At 55.9% G+C, this 23,516-nt stretch overlaps 2 protein-coding genes across 3 annotated transcripts in view; both read left to right on the top strand.

Moving 5' to 3' along the window:
• Window positions 1-18,632, top strand: part of LOC134356984 (mitochondrial intermembrane space import and assembly protein 40-A-like) — a 29,498-nt gene extending 10,866 nt beyond the window's left edge. Inside the window, exons 2-3 of the mRNA XM_063068275.1 lie at window positions 11,576-11,674; window positions 17,789-18,632. Of these exons, the coding sequence (XP_062924345.1) occupies window positions 11,576-11,674; window positions 17,789-18,087 (398 nt within the window). The 3' untranslated portion in view covers window positions 18,088-18,632. The remainder of the gene's footprint in view (window positions 1-11,575; window positions 11,675-17,788) is intronic.
• A 2,931-nt stretch (window positions 18,633-21,563) lies between these two features.
• The window catches only part of uroc1 (urocanate hydratase 1), a 67,705-nt gene continuing 65,752 nt past the window's right edge, over window positions 21,564-23,516 (top strand). For both annotated transcript variants that reach the window (XM_063068270.1, XM_063068271.1), the window contains exon 1: window positions 21,564-21,761. In XM_063068270.1, the coding sequence (XP_062924340.1) occupies window positions 21,636-21,761 (126 nt within the window). In that variant the 5' untranslated portion in view covers window positions 21,564-21,635. The remainder of the gene's footprint in view (window positions 21,762-23,516) is intronic.

The raw sequence follows: 23,516 nt of genomic DNA on the forward strand, positions 1-23,516 counted from the left end.
CTCACCACCTCACACCTCCTCACCATCTCACCACCTCACCACCTCACCTCCTCACCACCTCACCTCCTCACCTCCTCACCTCCTCACCACCTCACCACCTCACCTCCTCACCTCCTCACCACCTCACCTCCTCACCACCTCACCTCACACCTCCTCACCACCTCACCTCCTCACCTCCTCACCACCTCACCTCACACCTCCTCACCACCTCACACCTCCTCACCACCTCACCTCCTCACCATCTCACCACCTCACCTCCTCACCTCCTCACCTCCTCACCTCCTCACACCTCCTCACCATCTCACCACCTCACCACCTCACCTCCTCACCACCTCACCTCCTCACCTCCTCACCTCCTCACCACCTCACCACCTCACCTCCTCACCTCCTCACCACCTCACCTCCTCACCACCTCACCTCACACCTCCTCACCACCTCACCTCCTCACCTCCTCACCACCTCACCTCACACCTCCTCACCACCTCACACCTCCTCACCACCTCACCTCCTCACCTCCTCACCATCTCACCACCTCACCTCCTCACCTCCTCACCTCCTCACCTCCTCACACCTCCTCACCACCTCACCACCTCACCTCCTCACCACCTCACCATCTCACCACCTCACCATCTCACCTCCTCACCACCTCACCATCTCACCACCTCACCATCTCACCTCCTCACCACCTCACCTCCTCACCTCCTCACCACCTCACCTCCTCACCTCCTCACCTCCTCACCTCCTCACCTCCTCACCATCTCACCACCTCACCATCTCACCTCCTCACCACCTCACCACCTCACCTCCTCACCACCTCACCTCCTCACCACCTCACCTCCTCACCTCCTCACCATCTCACCACCTCACCACCTCACCTCCTCACCACCTCACCTCCTCACCTCCTCACCACCTCACCTCCTCACCTCCTCACCACCTCACCTCCTCACCTCCTCACCTCCTCACCTCCTCACCTCCTCACCTCCTCACCATCTCACCATCTCACCACCTCACCACCTCACCTCCTCACCACCTCACCACCTCACCACCTCACCACCTCACCTCACCACCTCACCACCTCACCTCCTCACCACCTCACCTCCTCACCTCCTCACCACCTCACCACCTCCTCACCTCACCACCTCCTCACCTCACCATCTCACCACCTCACCACCTCACCTCCACACCTCACCCTCACCACCTCACCTCCTCACCTCACCACCTCACCACCTCACCACCTCACCTCCTCACCACCTCACCTCCTCACCTCCTCACCACCTCACTCACCTCACCACCTCACCACCTCCTCACCTCACCATCTCACCACCTCACCACCTCACCTCCACACCTCACCATCTCACCACCTCACCACCTCACCTCCTCACCACCTCACCACCTCACCACCTCACCACCTCACCTCACCACCTCACCACCTCACCTCCTCACCACCTCACCTCCTCACCTCCTCACCACCTCACCACCTCCTCACCTCACCACCTCCTCACCTCACCATCTCACCACCTCACCACCTCACCTCCACACCTCACCACCTCACCTCCTCACCTCCTCACCTCCTCACCACCTCACATCACCACCTCCTCACCACCTCACCTCCTCACCTCCTCACCTCACCACCTCACCACCTCACCTCGCACCTCCTCACCTCATCACCTCACCACCTCACCTCCTCACCTCCTCACCACCTCACCACCTCACCTCCTCACCTCCTCACCACCTCACCTCCTCACCTCCTCACCACCTCACCTCCTCACCACCTCACCTCCTCACCACCTCACCTCCTCACCTCCTCACCTCCTCACCTCCTCACCATCTCACCACCTCACCACCTCACCTCACCACCTCACCTCCTCACCACCTCACCACCTCACCTCCTCACCTCCTCACCACCTCACCACCTCCTCACCTCACCACCTCCTCACCTCACCACCTCCTCACCTCACCACCTCCTCACCTCACCATCTCACCACCTCACCACCTCACCTCCTCACCACCTCACCACCTCACCTCCTCACCTCCTCACCTCCTCACCACCTCACATCCTCACCACCTCACCTCCTCACCTCCTCACCTCCTCACCTCACCTCACCACCTCCTCACCTCACCACCTCACCTCGCACCTCCTCACCTCCTCACCTCATCACCTCACCACCTCACCTCCTCACCTCCTCACCACCTCACCACCTCACCACCTCACCACACACCTCACCTCCTCACCACCTCACCACCTCACCTCCTCACCTCCTCACCTCCTCACCATCTCACCACCTCACCACCTCACCACCTCACCTCCTCACCATCTCACCATCTCACCATCTCACCTCCTCACCTCCTCACCTCCTCACCTCCTCACCTCCTCACCTCACCACCTCACCACCTCACCACCTCACCTCCACACCACCACACCTCCTCACCACCTCACCACCTCACCACCTCACCTCCTCACCTCCTCACCTCACCACCTCACCTCGCACCTCACTCACCTCCTCACCTCACCACCTCACCACCTCACCTCCTCACCACCTCACCTCCTCACCACCTCACCACCTCACCTCGCACCTCCTCACCTCCTCACCTCATCACCTCATCACCTCACCAACTCACCTCCTCACCTCCTCACCACCTCACCACCTCACCTCGCACCTCCTCACCACCTCACCACCTCACCACCTCACCTCGCACCTCCTCACCTCCTCACCTCACCACCTCACCACCTCACCTCGCACCTCCTCACCTCATCACCTCACCACCTCACCTCCTCACCACCTCACCTCCTCACCTCCTCACCTCCTCACCACCTCACCTCGCACCTCCTCATCACCTCATCATCTCACCACCTCACCACCTCACACCTCACCTCCTCACCTCCTCACCACCTCCTCACCACCTCACCTCCTCACCACCTCACCTCCTCACCTCCTCACCTCCTCACCACCTCACCACCTCACCACCTCACCTCCTCACCACCTCACCACCTCACCTCCTCACATCCTCACCACCTCACCTCCTCACCTCCTCACCTCCTCACCACCTCACCTCCTCACCACCTCACCTCCTCACCTCCTCACCTCCTCACCACCTCACCTCCTCACCACCTCACCTCCTCACCTCCTCACCACCTCACCTCCTCACCACCTCACCTCACACCTCCTCACCACCTCACCTCCTCACCTCCTCACCACCTCACCTCACACCTCCTCACCACCTCACACCTCCTCACCACCTCACCTCCTCACCTCCTCACCATCTCACCACCTCACCTCCTCACCTCCTCACCTCCTCACACCTCCTCACCACCTCACCTCCTCACCATCTCACCACCTCACCTCCTCACCATCTCACCACCTCACCATCTCACCACCTCACCATCTCACCTCCTCACCACCTCACCTCCTCACCTCCTCACCACCTCACCTCCTCACCTCCTCACCTCCTCACCTCCTCACCTCCTCACCTCCTCACCACCTCACCACCTCACCTCCTCACCTCCTCACCACCTCACCACCTCACCACCTCACCTCCTCACCTCCTCACCACCTCACCACCTCACCTCCTCACCACCTCCTCACCACCTCACCACCTCACCTCCTCACCACCTCACCTCCTCACCACCTCTCCTCACCACCTCACCTCCTCACCTCCTCACCACCTCACCTCCTCACCTCCTCACCTCCTCACCTCCTCACCTCCTCACCTCCTCACCATCTCACCATCTCACCACCTCACCACCTCACCTCCTCACCACCTCACCACCTCACCACCTCACCACCTCACCTCACCACCTCACCACCACACCACCTCACCTCCTCACCTCCTCACCTCCTCACCTCCTCACCTCCTCACCTCCTCACCTCCTCACCTCCTCACCATCTCACCACCTCACCATCTCACCACCTCACCATCTCACCACCTCACCACCTCACCTCCTCACCTCCTCACCACCTCACCTCCTCACCACCTCACCTCCTCACCTCCTCACCACCTCACCACCTCACCACCTCACCTCCTCACCTCCTCACCTCCTCACCACCTCACCACCTCACCTCCTCACCTCCTCACCACCTCACCTACTCACCTCCTCACCACCTCACCTCCTCACCACCTCACCTCACCACCTCACCACCTCACCTCCTCACCTCCTCACCTCCTCACCATCTCACCACCTCACCACCTCACCACCTCACCTCCTCACCACCTCACCACCTCACCACCTCACCACCTCACCTCACCACCTCACCTCCTCACCACCTCACCTCCTCACCTCCTCACCACCTCACCACCTCCTCACCTCACCACCTCCTCACCTCACCACCTCCTCACCTCACCATCTCACCACCTCACCACCTCACCTCCCACCACCTCACCACCTCACCTCCTCACCACCTCACCTCCTCACCACCTCACATCACCACCTCCTCACCACCTCACCTCCTCACCTCCTCACCTCACCACCTCACCACCTCACCTCGCACCTCCTCACCTCCTCACCTCATCACCTCACCACCTCACCTCCTCACCTCCTCACCACCTCACCACCTCACCTCACCTCACCTCACCTCACCACCTCACCTCCTCACCACCTCACCTCCTCACCTCCTCACCTCCTCACCTCCTCACCTCCTCACCTCCTCACCTCCTCACCATCTCACCACCTCACCACCTCACCACCTCACCACCTCACCTCCTCACCACCTCACCACCTCACCACCTCACCATCTCACCTCCTCACCTCCTCACCTCACCACCTCACCACCTCACCTCGCACCTCCTCACCTCCTCACCTCCTCACCTCACCACCTCCTCACCTCCTCACCACCTCACCACCTCACCACCTCACCATCTCACCTCCTCACCTCCTCACCTCACCACCTCACCACCTCACCACCTCCTCACCTCACCACCTCACCACCTCACCTCCTCACCTCCTCACCTCCTCACCTCACCACCTCACCACCACCACCACCTCACCACCTCACCACCTCACCACCTCACCTCCTCACCTCCTCACCTCACCACCTCACCACCTCACCACCTCACCACCTCACCTCCTCACCTCACCACCTCACCTCCTCACCACCTCACCTCCTCACCTCCTCACCTCCTCACCACCTCACCTCACCACCACCTCACCTCACCACCTCACCTCCTCACCTCCTCACCACCTCACCTCCTCACCTCCTCACCTCCTCACCTCCTCACCTCCTCACCTCCTCACCACCTCACCACCTCACCACCTCACCACCTCACCACCTCACCACCTCACCTCCTCACCACCTCACCACCTCACCATCTCACCTCCTCACCTCCTCACCTCACCACCTCACCACCTCACCTCGCACCTCCTCACCTCCTCACCTCCTCACCTCACCACCTCCTCACCTCCTCACCTCCTCACCACCTCACCACCTCACCACCTCACCACCTCACCTCGCACCTCCTCACCTCCTCACCTCATCACCTCCTCACCTCACCACCTCACCTCCTCACCTCCTCACCACCTCACCACCTCACCTCGCACCTCCTCACCACCTCACCACCTCACCACCTCACCTCGCACCTCCTCACCTCCTCACCTCACCACCTCACCTCCTCACCTCCTCACCTCACCACCTCACCACCTCACCTCGCACCTCCTCACCTCGCACCTCCTCACCTCATCACCTCACCACCTCACCTCCTCACCTCCTCACCACCTCACCTCGCACCTCCTCATCACCTCATCATCTCACCACCTCACCACCTCACACCTCACCTCCTCACCTCCTCACCACCTCACCTCCTCACCTCCTCACCTCCTCACCACCTCACCTCCTCACCACCTCACCACCTCACCACCTCACCTCCTCACCACCTCACCTCCTCACCTCCTCACCACCTCACCACCTCACCACCTCACCACCTCACCTCCTCACCATCTCACCACCTCACCACCTCACCACCTCACCTCCTCACCACCTCACCTCCTCACCTCCTCACCACCTCACTCACCACCTCACCACACCTCCTCACCACCTCACCTCCTCACCACCTCACCTCACCACCTCACCACCTCACCACCTCACCATCCTCACCTCCTCACCTCCTCACCTCCTCACCTCCTCACCTCCTCACCTCACCACCTCACCTCCTCACCACCTCACCTCCTCACCACCTCACCTCACCACCTCACCACCTCACCATCTCACCTCCTCACCTCCTCACCTCACCACCTCACCTCGCACCTCCTCACCTCCTCACCTCACCACCTCACCACCTCACCTCCTCACCACCTCACCTCCTCACCACCTCACCACCTCACCTCGCACCTCCTCACCTCCTCACCTCATCACCTCATCACCTCACCAACTCACCTCCTCACCTCCTCACCACCTCACCACCTCACCTCGCACCTCCTCACCACCTCACCACCTCACCACCTCACCTCGCACCTCCTCACCTCCTCACCTCACCACCTCACCTCCTCACCTCCTCACCTCACCACCTCACCACCTCACCTCGCACCTCCTCACCTCGCACCTCCTCACCTCATCACCTCACCACCTCACCTCCTCACCTCCTCACCACCTCACCTCGCACCTCCTCATCACCTCATCATCTCACCACCTCACCACCTCACACCTCACCTCCTCACCTCCTCACCACCTCACCTCCTCACCTCCTCACCTCCTCACCACCTCACCTCCTCACCACCTCACCACCTCACCACCTCACCTCCTCACCACCTCACCACCTCACCTCCTCACCACCTCACCTCCTCACCTCCTCACCACCTCACCTCCTCACCTCCTCACCACCTCACCACCTCACCACCTCACCTCCTCACCACCTCACCTCCTCACCACCTCACCACCTCACCTCACCTCCTCACCACCTCACCACCTCACCACCTCACCTCCTCACCACCTCACCTCCTCACCACCTCACCACCTCACCTCCTCACCTCCTCACCACCTCACCACCTCACCACCTCCTCACCTCACCATCTCACCTCCTCACCACCTCACCACCTCACCACCTCACCTCCTCACCACCTCACCTCCTCACCTCACCATCTCACCTCCTCACCACCTCACCACCTCACCACCTCACCTCCTCACCACCTCACCACCTCCTCACCTCACCATCTCACCTCCTCACCTCCTCACCACCTCCTCACCACCTCACCTCCTCACCATCTCACCTCCTCACCACCTCACCTCCTCACCTCCTCACCTCCTCACCACCTCACCTCCTCACCTCCTCACCTCCTCACCTCCTCACCTCCTCACCTCCTCACCTCCTCACCACCTCACCACCTCACCTCCTCACCACCTCACCACCTCACCACCTCACCTCCTCACCTCCTCACCTCCTCACCACCTCACCTCCTCACCTCCTCACCTCCTCACCTCCTCACCACCTCACCTCCTCACCACCTCACCTCCTCACCACCTCACCTCCTCACCTCCTCACCTCCTCACCATCTCACCACCTCACCACCTCACCTCACCTCCTCACCTCCTCACCTCCTCACCACCTCACCTCCTCACCACCTCACCATCTCACCTCCTCACCACCTCACCACCTCACCTCCTCACCTCCTCACCTCCTCACCACCTCACCTCCTCACCACCTCACCTCCTCACCATCTCACCTCCTCACCTCCTCACCTCCTCACCACCTCACCTCCTCACCACCTCACCTCCTCACCACCTCACCTCCTCACCACCTCACCTCCTCACCTCCTCACCTCACCTCCTCACCTCATCACCTCACCACCTCACCTCCTCACCTCCTCACCTCACCATCTCACCACCTCCTCACCACCTCACCACCTCACCTCCTCACCTCACCACCTCACCACCTCACCACCTCACCTCGCACCTCCTCACCACCTCACCACCTCACCTCGCACCTCCTCACCTCCTCACCTCATCACCTCACCACCTCACCTCCTCACCTCCTCACCACCTCACCTCACCACCTCACCACCTCACCTCCTCACCTCCTCACCTCCTCACCTCCTCACCATCTCACCACCTCACCACCTCACCACCTCACCTCCTCACCATCTCACCTCCTCACCTCCTCACCTCCTCACCTCCTCACCTCCTCACCACCTCACCATCTCACCTCCTCACCTCACCACCTCACCTCCTCACCACCTCACCTCACACCTCCTCACCTCACCACCTCATCACCTCACCTCCTCACCTCCTCACCTCCTCACCTCCTCACCACCTCACCTCGCACCTCCTCACCTCCTCACCTCCTCACCTCACCTCACCACCTCACCTCCTCACCTCCTCACCACCTCACCACCTCACCTCGCACCTCCTCACCACCTCACCTCGCACCTCCTCACCTCCTCACCTCCTCACCTTCTCACCACCTCACCTCCTCACCTCCTCACCTCCTCACCTCCTCACCTCCTCACCACCTCACCACCTCACCACCTCACCACCTCACCTCACCTCCTCACCTCCTCACCTCCTCACCTCCTCACCTCCTCACCTCACCACCTCACCTCGCACCTCCTCACCTCATCACCTCACCACCTCACCTCCTCACCTCCTCACCTCCTCACCACCTCACCTCCACCTCGCACCTCCTCATCACCTCATCATCTCACCACCTCACCTCCTCACCTCCTCACCACCTCACCACCTCACCTCCTCACCACCTCACCTCCTCACCACCTCACCTCCTCACCACCACACCACCTCACCACCTCACCTCCTCACCACCTCACCTCCTCACCACCTCACCTCCTCACCACCTCACCTCCTCACCACCTCACCTCCTCACCACCTCACCTCCTCACCTCCTCACCACCTCACCTCCTCACCACCTCCTCACCTCCTCACCACCTCACCTCCTCACCACCTCACCTCCTCACCACCTCCTCACCACCTCACCACCTCACCTCCTCACCACCTCACCACCTCACCTCCTCACCTCCTCACCACCTCACCTCCTCACCACCTCACCACCTCACCACCTCACCTCGCACCTCCTCACCTCCTCACCTCATCACCTCACCACCTCACCTCACCACCTCCTCACCACCTCACCTCCTCACCTCCTCACCACCTCACCTCCTCACCATCTCACCATCTCACCATCTCACCTCCTCACCTCATCACCTCACCACCTCACCTCACCACCTCCTCACCTCCTCACCTCCTCACCTCCTCACCACCTCACCTCCTCACCTCCTCACCTCCTCACCTCCTCACCTCCTCACCACCTCACCTCCTCACCTCCTCACCTCCTCACCTCCTCACCTCACCACCTCACCACCTCACCTCGCACCTCCTCACCTCCTCACCTCATCACCTCACCACCTCACCTCACCACCTCCTCACCACCTCACCTCCTCACCAGCTCACCACCTCACCTCCTCACCACCTCACCTCCTCACCACCTCCTCACCACCTCACCACCTCACCTCACCACCTCACCTCCTCATCACCTCACCTCCTCATCACCTCACCTCCTCACCACCTCACCTCCTCATCACCTCACCTCCTCACCACCTCACCTCCTCATCACCTCACCTCCTCACCACCTCACCTCCTCACCACCTCACCTCCTCATCACCTCACCTCCTCACCTCCTCACCTCCTCACCTCCTCACCACCTCCTCACCTCCTCACCTCCTCACCACCTCACCACCTCACCTCCTCACCACCTCACCTCCTCACCTCCTCACCTCCTCACCTCCTCACCACCTCACCTCCTCACCACCTCACCTCCTCACCAGCTCACCTCCTCACCACCTCACCTCCTCACCTCCTCACCACCTCACACCACACCACCTCACCTCCACACCTCCACACCACCTCACCTCCTCACCACCTCCACACCACCTCACCTCCTCACCACCTCACCTCCTCACCACCTCACCTCCTCACCTCCTCACCACCTCACCTCCTCACCACCTCACCACCTCACCACCTCACCTCCTCACCACCTCACCTCCTCATCACCTCACCTCCTCACCACCTCACCTCCTCATCACCTCACCTCCTCACCACCTCACCTCCTCACCTCATCACCTCACCTCCTCACCACCTCACCACCTCACCTCCTCATCACCTCACCACCTCACCTCCTCACCACCTCACCACCTCACCTCCTCACCTCCTCACCTCCTCACCTCCTCACCTCCTCACCTCCTCACCTCCTCACCACCTCACCTCCTCACCTCCTCACCTCACCTCCTCACCTCCTCACCTCACCTCCTCACCTCCTCACCTCCTCACCTCACCACCTCACCTCCTCACCACCTCACCTCGCACCACCTCACCTCACCTCCTCACCATCTCACCTCCTCACCACCTCACCTCATCACCTCATCACCTCATCACCTCATCACCTCACCACCTCACCTCCTCACCTCCTCACCTCCTCACCACCTCACCTCCTCACCTCCTCACCTCCTCACCACCTCACCTCCTCACCTCCTCACCACCTCACCACCTCACCTCCTCACCTCCTCACCTCCCCACCTCATCTCCTCACCTCCTCACCTCCTCACCTCCTCACCTCCTCACCACCTCACCTCCTCACCTCCTCACCTCCTCACCTCCTCACCACCTCACCTCCTCACCACCTCACCACCTCACCACCTCACCACCTCACCTCATCACCTCACCTCATCACCTCACCTCCTCACCTCCTCACCTCCTCACCTCCTCACCTCCTCACGTCCTCACCACCTCACCTCATCACCACCTCACCACCTCACCATCTCACCTCCTCACCACCTCACCTCCTCACCACCTCACCTCACCTCCTCACCACCTCACACCTCCTCACCATCTCACCATCTCACCACCTCACCACCTCACCACCTCACCACCTCACCTCCTCACCTCACCTCCTCACCACCTCACCACCTCACCACCTCACCTCCTCACCACCTCACCACCTCACCTCCTCACCACCTCACCTCCTCACCTCCTCACCTCCTCACCACCTCACCTCACCTCCTCACCATCTCACCTCCTCACCTCCTCACCTCCTCACCACCTCACCACCTCACCACCTCACCTCCTCACCTCCCACCTCCCACCTCCCTCCCTCCTCCCTCCTCCCTCCTCCCACCTCCCTCCTCCCTCCTCCCTCCTCCCTCCTCCCTCCTCCCTCCTCCCTCCTCCCTCCTCCCTCCTCCCTCCCTCCTCCCTCCTCCCACCTCCCACCTCCCACCCCCCACCTCCCACCCCCCACCCCCCTCCTCCCTCCTCCCTCCTCCCTCCTCCCTCCTCTCTCCTCTCCTCCCCCTCCCTCCTCCCCCCTCCCCCTTCCCCCCTCCCCCCTCCCTCCTCCCACCTCCCTCCTCCCACCTCCCACCTCCCTCCTCCCACCCCCCACCCCCCCTCCCCCGTCCCCACTCCCCACTCCCCACCCCCCACTCCTCACACCTCACCTCCAGTTTGCAATCTCATTGACTGAACCCTGGATAAGAATGTCACTGAACCTCCTTGCCCAGCACGGGTGCCATACTGCTTAGCATAACACTTACACACATGGTGGTCTTGTTGTGGACTAATCTGAACCTTCCTTTGACTTTCAGGCAAAGACAGGATCATCTTCGTCACCAAGGAGGATCATGAGACTCCCAGCAGTGCTGAGCTGATTGCAGATGATCCCAATGACCCTTACGAAGATCAGGGTGAGTGTTGGCGTTGTGTGACCATTCACGTATCACGGGATCCTCAGCTGCAGCCAATCAATCCTTGCTACGTCCCAGAGAGAATTCCTCAGCTCTGTGCATCCCCCCAGAAGTGGTCTTGCTTGCAGCAATGGGAGCTTCAATTCCTAAATCCATCCCAACAGCTCCACAGTTTCCAGGGGAAACAAGGATGGGACTCCACATCCACTGGGCCTGTACTTGCTGAAGTTTAGAGGAATGAGAGAGGAGCTTATTGAAACCCATCAAATATTGAAAGGCTTAGATAGAGTGGTTGTTTCCTATAGTGGAGGATTCTAGAACCCGTGAACACAGTATCAGAATAGAGGGATGTCCCTTTAGACCAAAGATCATAAGCAATATCTTTAGCCAAAAGGTGGTGAATCTGTGGAATTCATTGCCACAGATGGTTGTGGAGACCAAGTCATTGGATGTCTTGAAAGTGGAGGTTGTTAGGTTTGTGATTCGGGTGTTGGAGAATGGGATTGAGATGGATAATGAATCAGTCGTGATAGAATGATGGAGAAAACCAGATGGGCTGAATGGCCTAATTCTGCTCCTGTGTCTTGTGGAAACGATCGAACATAGACCAGTACAGCTCTGGACAGAGCATCCGACTCATAGTATGCCAATCTTGATGCTGAAGTTTTACTAAGTAAATACAAAGTTTATGAACGGTGGTGCTCCCAACCCTGGCTGGGAGGTTTGCTAGTGCTTCTCGAGAGGGTTTCGACTAGTTTGGCAGGAGGCTGTGGGAGCCAGAGCACCAGGTCAGAAAGTGGAGAGATGGAGGGACGGGTGGCATCAGGGCCAGTGAAAACAGGCAGGAGCAAAGTAACAGATATGATGGGATGGATAGTGTATTTTAATGCTAGGAGTATTACGGGTAAAGGTGATGAACTTGGAGCAAGGATCAGTACATTACAGAGACTTGGTTGAGAGAGGGCAGGAATGGGTGCTTAATGTCCCAGGGTTTCGATGTTGGAGAGAAGACAGAGAGGGAGGTCTGAGGTGGTGGGGGGTGGGGGCAGAGGGAGAGTTACATTGCTAATCAGGACCAATGTTACGGCTCACAGCTGCACTCCGGGGACGTAACGGAGGGCTCGCCCACTGAACCCACATATAGAAAGGGTGCAGTCACTGGGACTGGAGTACAGACCCTGGAGTTCATCACTCTCTGGAAGTGGCTGCACAGGTTGACTGGGCGGTTAGGAAGGCGTTGGGAGGCTCGGCTTCAGTAGTCGTGGCTCTGAGCTCGGAAGTCAGAAAGTTGTGCTGCAGCTTTGTACAACTAGGTGTGCCACAGCTGGAGAACTGCACAGCGTTTTGCTTGCCGCATCGGAAGCACGTCGAGGTTTTGGAGAGGCTACAGAAAAGGTTTACCAGGATGCTGCCTGGATTAGAGGCCACATGCTATAACGAGAGGCTGGACAAACTTGGGTTCTTTTTTCTAAAGTGGCATAGGCTGAGGGGAAACTTTATACTGAGAGAGGTTTATAAGATTATAAGAGGAATAGATAGAGTAGACAGGGAGTATCTGTTTCTCAGGGTTGAACTGTCCAATACCAGAGTGCAGGCGTTTAGGGTGACGGGGGGTAGGTTCAAAGCAGATGTGAGGGACAAGATTTTTTTGTATATACACAGAGTGGAGGTGCCTGGAATGTGTTTCCTGGGGTGGTGGTAGAGGCAGATACATTAGGGACTTATAAGAGACGTTTAGATAGGCACGTGAGTGTGAGGAAAATGGAGGGATATGGACATTGGGGATGAGTTTAGTTGTCATTTGATTGCCTATTTAATTGGTTTAGCACAACATTGTAAGCTGAAGGACCTGTTCCTGTGCTGTACTGTTCTATGTTCTAAACATCCTCCTCCTGTGTATCATCCACATCCCTCCAATCTTTCCATATTCATGTGTGTATTAAAAGCCTCCTGAACTCCACCATACTGCCTGATTCCACAACCAGCCCTGGTAACCCATTCCAGGCAGCTGCTAGTTAGAAACAAGCTTGCTTGTCGTGTCAGCTTTAAACTCTTAAACCCTCAGCACCACCACACCATCCCACAACTTTTACTCCTGGAGAAGGGTCTCAGCCCAAAACATCAACTATTTATTCTTCTCCATAGATGCTGCCTGACCTGCCAAGTTCCTCCAGCATTTTGTCTGAGGAAAAGATTCTGACTGTCTCTCCTCATAATTTTACAAATCCATCGAGTCTCTCCTCTGCCTGCTGTTTGCATGCTGTCTGTCTCCAGCACGGTCACCAAACCCACCACACTTTTCCTGTAACACACATAAAAGTTGCTGGTGAACGCAGCAGGCCAGGTAGCATCTATAGGAAGAGGTACAGTCGACGTTTTGGGCCGAGATCCTCTGTCCTGGTCAAAGGGTCTCGGCCTGAAACTTCAACTGTACCTCTTCCTATAGATGCTGCCTGGCCTGCTGCGTTTACCAGCATTTTTTATGTGTGTTGCTTGAACTTCCCCTCGTGTTTCCACTTTTCCTGTGATGGGTAGCCAGAATTGCATGTTGTATCTCTCCGGCAGGGTCACCAAACCCACCACACTTTTCCTGTGATAGGTAACCAGAATTGCACACTGCGGTGTGAGGTGGGCAATGAAGGCGAGTAAAGCTGAACGTTGCTCCTGAACGGCAAACAGCAAACGTGGTGCGTACTTGGTTCCTTAAGGTTATCATGCTCCCAAAGGTGTGTGTTTCAAATAGCTTCTGACAGCCAAATCCAGCTCCTGGCCGTCACGTGTGGCTTAGCTACGAAGCTGGGTGGAATTGTTTCTACTGACAGGAGAAGGGACAAAGGTGGGTTACTGGCGCATTAAAACCTGTCAAACCTGATCTCAAACCAACACTGCCTTGTTACATAACACTCGCTTATGGAGAAGGCCTTGGGAGTAAACTCAGAAGAAAAATCTGGAGCTGGAGCCCCTACGTTGAGATCAACACTGACTGGCAACTCCAGCGATGGCACTGCCCATCTGCTGTGGAGCAGGGAGTGTGCACCCCGGGCCGGCAGATCCAGAGTTAGAGTTTGGCCAATGCTGTAATTCCAAACCACGCCACGAGATGGCGACAGCGCTCTATTTATTGCCTCACAAACTTTCTAGCTCCACTGTCTGTCACTATCTGATACCTGTGGGTGGATATGGAGCCTCGTCAAATCCCCATCTCAACCAAATTCTCCTTTCGCCCGCTCACCCCCTCCCCACATATATTTGCCCCGTGCTAGTGTTAGTTGGAAGACCAATTCTTGCTCCCCCACCCCCCCCGCCCTCATGTAATGGAAGGAGGGGTCTTTCGGCCCTTGGCGCCTGTGCTGTGTCTGTCCACTCTTGCAAAAGCCGCAGAGAATGGGAGACTCAGCCATCTCCATCACGGGTACTATCGAGGACCTCTTCAAAAGGCGATGTCTCAAGAAGGCAGCTTTGATCATTAAGGACTACCATCACCCAGGATATGCCCTCTTCCCATTGCTACCATCAGGGAGGGTAGACACACTCAACGTTTTAGCTTCTACTCCTCAGCTATCAGGTTTCTCAACGGTCATTATTTTCTCTGTTTGCACTACCTTTTATATTTGTTGTAAATTAGTAATTTTTTGAATGTATTTCACTGTACTGCTGCAGTACAAATTTCACAACGTGTGTCAGTGATAATAAACGACTCTGATCCCTGTATCTCCTCCCCGTAGACGAAGATTGGCGCTGTCTGTCATGTACATCAAAACGTACAGTGAAATGTGTTGTTATCAGTGACGAACACGGTCTGAGGACGTGCTGGGGGCAGCCCACAAGCGTTCCTATGCTTGTGGTGCCAACATAGCATGTCCTCAACTTACTGATCCAAACCTGTACGCCTTTGAAATGGGGTGGACATGGAGGAAACCCACGTGGTCACAGGGAGAATGGACAAACTCCTTTCAGACAGCAGCGTGAATTGACCATAAGACATAGGAGCAGAATATGCCATGTCATCGCGGCTGACTAATTTCCCCTCAGTCCCAAATCTTCTGCCTTCTCCCCATAGCCTTTGACGCCCTTACTAGTCAAGATCTCATCAACCTTTGCTTTAAGTACACCCAGTGACGGCCTCCATATCTGTCTGTGGCAATGAATGCCACAGATTCATCACCTCCTGGCTGAATTCCTCCTCATCTCTGTTCTAGATAGATGTCCCTCTATTTAGAGGCTGTGCCTTCTGGTCCTAGACTCCCCCCACTACAGGAAACGTCCTCTCCACATCCACTCTCTAAGCCTTTCAATATTCAATAGGTTTCAAGAAGACCCTCCCCACCCTCATCACCCCCACCCTTTGAAATGCAATTGAATCTGGTCCCTGGCACTGTAAAGCACTGGGCTGCCCCGTGATGCAAGGAGGAGACTCTCCTGCCCCCAGTACCTATGTTGGAGATAAGTAAAGAACCCGAATACAATATTGGCATTCATTTCAGGAGGACGAGTGTACAAAAGCAAGGATGTGATGCTGACGCTTTACAAGGCACTGGTCAGACCGCACTTAGAGTATTGTGAGCAGTTTTGTGCCCCTTATTTAAGAAAGGATGTGCTGACGTTGGAGAGGTTCACGAGGATGATTCTGGGAATGAAAAGCTTATCATACAAGGAGTGTTTGATTGCTCTGGGTCTGTACTTGCTGGCATTTGGAATAATGAGGGGTGATCTCATTGAAACCTATCGAATATTGAAAGGCTTAGGTAGAGAGGGTGTTTCCTGTGGCGTGTGAGTCTAGCCTCAAAATAGAGGGAGGATAATTTAGTACAGAGACGAGGAATTTCTTTAGCCAGGAGATGGAGAGTTTGTGGAATTTATTGCCACAGGTGGCTGTGGATGCCAGGTCACGGTGAATTTAAAGAGGAGGCTGATAGGCTCTTGATTAGTCAGGACGTGAAAGGCTTTGGGGAGAAGGCGGGCGAGTGGAGTTGAGAGTTGAGCAGACTCGATGGGTCATTTCTGCTCCTGTGTATTATGGTCTTTTGAAAGATCAGAGGTTCCCAAACTTTTCTATGGTATGGACCAATCCCATTGAGCAAGGGGTTCCGTGGACTGATCCCATTGAGCAAGGGGCCCGTGGACCAATCCCATTGAGCAACGGGGTGTGGACCACAGGTTGGAACCCCTGACCTAGATAGAGTGGATGTGGAGTGCATGGTTCCTTCAGGTTGTTATGGTCGTGGGTGGTATTGGGGATAAGCTCCCACTACCTATTAAATTCTCCCAATGGTGTGTGTTTCAAACAGCCTCTGACAGCCCAATCCTGCTCCTGGCCTTCACGTGTGACTTAGATACTAAGCCCGGCAGAACTGTTTCTACTGACTGGAAAAGGGGGAAAGGCAGTCACCTTAAAACCAGTCGCTTTGGGCTGATGGGGCTCTTCAGCTATGGTTGGCAACTCATCTAGGAGAAGAAAAACTCTAATCCCATATCTCCACTGCCTTGTGGCTGTACCCACTCATGGGGAAGGCTTTGGGAGTAAAGCCTGAGGAGAAGTCTGGAGCTGGAATCCCTAAGGCAGTCCTACGTTGAGTTCACGCTGAGTGGCAACTCCTGCAATGCTGCTGGTGCCAAACTGTATCGGTCTCTGCCAAACTGTATCGGTCTCTGCCGATCCTTTGGATTCATCAACAGCTTGTTCTCCATCTCGTACAGCCCTGGCGTGCGTATCAGGTAGATAGCTGGAATGCACCATCCACGGTCGACCCCGACCCTGGCCTTTGGAATACGTGTTTCTAATCGTGGGGGAGTCTAGAACCAGAGGGCACACTCTCAGAATTACAATGGCATACCTTTGGGACAGATGAGAGGGAATTTCTTTAGCTGGATGAATGGGAGTCTGTGGAATTCATGGTCACAGCTGGCTGTGGGGGGCAGATCATTGGGTATATTTCAAGTAGAGATTGATAGATTCATGATTAGGTGGGTTATGGGGAGAAGGCAAGAGAATGGGGTTGAGAGGGATATTGAATCAGTCAGATGATGGGCTGAATGGCCAAATTCTGCTCTTATGTCTGATGGTCTGTGCTCCCCCGGTGCCCTTCCTAACGCGGTGTCTCTCTGTGCTTGCAGGACTGATCTTACCGAACGGAGATATTAACTGGAATTGCCCGTGCCTGGGAGGCATGGCAAGCGGTCCCTGTGGCGAGCAGTTCAAGTCTGCCTTCTCCTGTTTCCACTACAGCCAGGAGGAGGTGAAGGGCTCCGACTGCCTGGAGCAGTTTCGCACCATGCAGGAGTGCATGCAGCGTTATCCCGACCTCTATCCTCAGGACGAGGAAGGTGAGGCCCAGAGCCCGACTGACCAGGAGCAGCCAAGCGAACTGCCAGTCCAGGAGACGCCCATCGCCCAGACTCAGGGCTCCAGCTAATCAGTAGGGTGGTGAGGGGGTGGTGTCCAGTGTCCCCCTTCCCACCGGCCCCTCAAACCCCCTCCGCAATCCAACCAGCTCCCAGCTGCCGGCTGACCTTCACTTTCATGGGGGGGGGGGAACTTCCTGCTGGCACGGAGACCGGGACCTGGGGCTGGGGGGTGAAGGGAGAGGGGCTCCCTGCAGCTGCTGGCACAGAGACTGGTGATAAGGGGGCGTCTCCCTGCAGTTGTTGGCGTAGAGATGGGCAGTGGGAGGGGGAGAAGAGTCAGAGTCACTCCCTGAGGGTGTGAACAGGACAGTCTCGCTGCTAAGGTCCTTTACGTGGTGACCACCCCCTCCCCCCGAGTGGTTGTAGCAGGGACCAGGCTCTGTGTCTGCACTGATGGGCAAGGGGTTGAGTCCGCGGCAGGGTGGCAGCTAATCAATACCCATGCTGCACTGAAAGCTGCCACCCTGTGTAACCAGCCCCTTCCCCACAGCACAGCTAATACATTCTAAATTAAAGATATTTTTACGTTGTGTCGTGGATACTGCTTCGTTTGCTCTCTTAGGGATGGTAGAGTCCGAGAGGAACAAGGCCTTCAATTCACCTTGTCCGTGCTGGCCTGTCTCCTACCCGTACTTGGACTGCAGCCCTCCATCCGTGTACCCTTCCAAAGATGAGCTTTATTTCTCACATGTACTTTGAGACGTAGAGTGAGATGTGTCGTTTCTGTCAGTGACCAACACTGTGCCAACACCAGCAGATGAGTGTGAGCCATTGCACTTTGGGAGGACAAACCAGGGTAGAGCTGTAGGGCACTGAGGAGAGTGGTAGAACGAAGGGATCTGGGAATACAGGTCCATAATTCATTGAAAGTGGCGTCACAGGTAGATAGGGTACAACTGCTGCTAAGTTAACAAATGTCATGACACACTTCAGTGAGGATAAACCGGATTCTGATTCTAAAGAAAGCTTTCGGCAGGCACATTGGCCAAAGTATTGAGTACAGGAGGCAGGATGTTATGTTGGATTTGTATGAGACATTGGTGAGGTCTAATTTGGAGTATTGTGTGCAGTTTTGGTCACCTACCTACAGGAAAGATGTCATAACTTTGAAGGAGTGCAGAGAAAACTCATGAGGATGTTGCTGGGATTTGAGGAGTTGAGTTACAGGGAAAGATTGAACAGGTTAGGACTTTATTCCCTGCAGTTTAGGAGAATGAGGGGAGATTTGATAGATGTATATAAAATTGAGGGTTATAGACAGGGTAAATGCAAGCAGGCTTTTTCCACTGAGGTTGGGTGGGACTACAACCAGAGGTCATGGGTTATGCGTGAAAAATGAAAGTTTAAGGGGAAACTTCTTCACTGAGAGTGAGAGTGTGGAATGAGCTGCCAGCACAAGTGGGAGTGATTTCAATTTCAATGTTTAAGAGAAGTTTGGATAGGTACATGGATAGTAGGAATATGGAGGGCTATGGTCCTGGTGCAGATCAATGAGAATAGGCACTTTAAATGGTTGGGTGCAGACTAGATGGGCTGAAGGGCCTGTTTTAGTGTCATAGATTGCTATGACTGTGTTCTGGGGTCAGAGCCCAGAGTCGCCAACGTAGCATGCTCACAACTCTGACCCTGACCCTGCCCTGTATGGCTTTGGAATGTAGGAGGAAACGGGAGCAGCTGGGGGAAACCGCTTGGTGGTAGGGGAATGTACAGACCACACGGGTGATTGGACCTGGGTCGCTGGAACTGCAAAGCATTACATTACCATGATGCTGCGAACCTCTCTTAAATATTACAATCTACCACGTAGTGCCACCTTAAGTGAAGAAATGCCCCTTAAATATTTCCTTTTGACTGAACTCTCCGTCTCTCTCCATCTGCCGATTTCCTCATTTCCCATCCTGTGGCAGGAGATGTGCATTTAGCCACAGAGAGCACTCTGCTGCATCTGGTATTGGGGGGCAGGGGGTGGGGGGGTCACTGCGCAGGATCAGAAAACAATGCTGCAGGCTGCAGGCTCTGAGTTCCAGCGTGGCACCATTTCAGAGGACCTGTCTTGGGTCCAACACACAAAGAAAGCCTGGCAGCAGCTCTACTTCCTTAGAAGTTTCCGAAGATTCTGCATGACATCTAAAGGTTTGGCGAACTTCTGTAGATGTGTGGTGGAGAGTATATTGACTGGCTGCGTTCCATATCATAGCCTGGTATGGAAACACCAATCTCTCTGAATGGAAAATCCTACAAAAAGTGGATATGGAGCATACTATCACTCCCCACCATTGAACAAATCCATCATCAGGGACCTTAGCATCTAGGCCACGTTCTCTTCTCGCTGCTGCCACCAGGAAGTGGGTAAAGGAACCGTTAACCTGCCCATCACTGACCTACTCCCATAGTTTATGGACTCACTGAAGCACAAACAAGATAAAACCTGCAGACTGGAAATCTGAGCAACAGGCACAAAATACTGGAGGAACTCAGCAGGCCAGGCAGCATCTATGGAAAAGAGTAAGCAGTCGGCGTTTGCGGCCGTGACCTTTCATCAGGACCAGAGAAAGGAGATGAGAAGTTAGAACTAGAAGGAGGGGGAAGGGGAGGAGAGGAAGGTGAGAGCCGGAGGGGTGAAGCCCCTTGGTGAAAGAGATGAAGGGGTATCTGACAGGAGAGAACAAATTAAAAATCCATGGAGAAAGGGAAGGGAGGGGAGACCAGCAGAGGGAGGTGATGGGCAGGTAAGGGGACAAGCTGGTGGGGGGGGGGGGAGAATTACTGGAAATTCGAGAAATCGATGTTGATGCCATCAGGTTGGAGACTACCCAGACAATATAAGGTGTTTCACCACCCTGAGTGCGGCCTCATCGCGGCAGTAGCGGGGGCCATGGACTGATGTCGGAATGGGAAGTGGAATCAAAATGGGTGGCCTCTCAGATATCCCGCTTTATTTGGCAGACGGAGCGTAGGTGCTCGGCGAAGCGGTCTCCCAATCTATACTGGGTCTCACCGATATGCCGGAGCACAAGACACAGTTTATGATCCCAACAGACTCTCAGGTGAAGTGTGGCCTCACCTGGAAGGGACTGTTTGGGTCCTGAGTGGTGGGGAGGAGGAGGTGTAGCAATTGTTTCGCTCGCTATGGTAGGTGCCGGGAGGGAGGTCAGTGCGGAGGGACGAATTGACAAGGGAATCCCGTGGAAAGCAGCGAGTGTGGGGAGGGAAAGAGGCGCCTGTGGTGGGGTCCCGTTGGAGACGGTGGAAGTTACGGAGGATCGTGTGCTGGACGCGGAGGCTGGTGGTGTGGCAGATGAGGACAAGGGGACCCCTGTCCCTGGTGGGGTGGCGGTTGGATGGGGTGAGGGCAGCGTTACTGGGTTGAAGAGCCCGTTTCTGAGCTGAGAGCTCCGCGACTCTGGAGTTAATGATTTATTCCCTGGGGGTGGTGATGTCCAATACGGGTAGCGGTTCGGGACCCACCCTCCCACCCGATTCACCTTTAACCAGCTCCGGCTCCGGCCCCGGCGGCAGCAGCTCGGACTCGGGACGGCCTGCGATACCGGTCAGGATGAGCAGCCTGCGGGAACTGTGCTCGGGGCTGCCCCTGAAGCCGCTGCCCCCCAACAGAGGGAGAAGCAGCGGGGTGCCCCACGCTCCCGTCCGCACCCCTGCTCTCACACCCCAGGAGGAGAAGGTAACGGCGCCCACCCCTCGGTACAGGCGGCGGGATCGATCTTCCCCGTCAACCACCTTAGAGAAACGGCCCCTTCGGCCCGTCCAATCCATGCCAACCAAAATTCCCATCTGAGACAGTCCCATTTGCCCGCCTTCGTTCCAAACCCTTCGCATCCACATACCTGGTCCTCGTCTCTTTTCAGGATCGAAATGTCTAATACCAGAGGTCACGCATTTAAAATAAGAAGGGGTAATTTCAAAGGAGATGTGAGGGTCAAGTGGTGGAATTGTCCCTGGGGCGGTGGTAGAGGCAGGTACATTCGGGACGTTTAGATAGGCGGATGAACGCGAGGACAATGGAGTTATATGGACATAGGCGATGCGTATATGGGGCCATTTGATTACTAATTTATTTGCTTCAGCACCACATAGTGGGCCGAAAGGCCTGTTCCTGTGCTGTACTCTTCCATGTGAATATTATTAATGTATCTGCCTGAACCATTCCTCTGGCCTCTGGTTCCATTTACTGACCACTCTGTGTGTGAAAACCTGCTCTTATTAAACCTCTCTCCTCTCACCCTAAACCTCAGCCCTCGAGTTTCCCCGACCCTGGAAGAAAGAGACTGCCCGCACGTTTACCCTGTCTGCATCCCTTGTGTTTCATACACCTCTATCCTCATTCGCCTATCTCTAGTGAATTTACTCCGCCTCTCTGCATAACTCAGTCCTCCAAATCCTGGCAACGTCCGCACAAATCTCCTCTGCCCCCTTTCCAGCTCGATGGCATCAGTAGGGTGACCAAAACTGGACACAATGTTCCAAATAAATACTCATTTACATCTTGTACAACTACAACATAACATCCCCACTGCCCGACTGATGAAGGTCCGCATGTTAACAGCTATCTTCACCCTGTCTACCTGTGATGCCGCTTTCGGGGAACAATGTACCTGCGCTCCTGGGCCCCTCTAGGGCCCTGCTGTTCAGTGTGTAAGTCCTGCACTGCTCTGGCTTCCCATGAGAATGCAACAGCTCATACTCGTCGAGATTGAACACCATCTCTGCCCCTGGGTCCACCTGGCCCAGCCGATCGAGATCTCCCTGTTACATAGGACACAGAGCATTACAGCACAGTACAGGCCATTCAGCCCACAATCTTCTAACCCTTCCCTGCCACGTGGACCTCCATTGTTCTGCCATTCATGTAACCTGGAAGATGTGTAGCTCAGGTGGTTGATGGCTGGGTGGAGTTCTTCTCCTCGCGTACTGTCAAAACGTCCTCCAGCATTGTCTGAATTCTTGTCTCACCTTAAACCCATTTGATACCCTGACCATGGGCGAACCATTTTGGCTCTCTCCCTATGGTGATGTTATTTGCCTCTGTCGGTCACCCCTCGGCCTGTCCAGTCTCTCGCCGCGGATAAACTGCTCCAAGGCAGACCCCGTTCCGGCAGACTGTCCGGCACAATCGTGTCCTTCCTCGCACAGGGAGACTGGCCTCTACACAACACTGAACTGATCTCACAACCCATGGATTCACTTTTAAGGGGTCTACAGGTCATGTTCTTGATATTTATTATTATTTTTTTTCTTTCTTTCCTTTTGTATTTTTGCACATTGGTTGTTTGTCAGCTTTTTGTGCGGTTTTTCTTTAATTCTATTGTGGTTATTGTGAATGCCCACAAGAACTGGATCCTGGGTTAGTGTAAGGTGACATGCATAGTATGTACTTCGATAAATTTCCTTTGAACTTTGAACAGTCCAGATGCAAACT

The sequence above is a fragment of the Mobula hypostoma genome, chromosome 15, assembly GCF_963921235.1.
Source record: "Mobula hypostoma chromosome 15, sMobHyp1.1, whole genome shotgun sequence".
Classification (NCBI taxonomy): Eukaryota; Metazoa; Chordata; class Chondrichthyes; order Myliobatiformes; family Myliobatidae; genus Mobula; species Mobula hypostoma.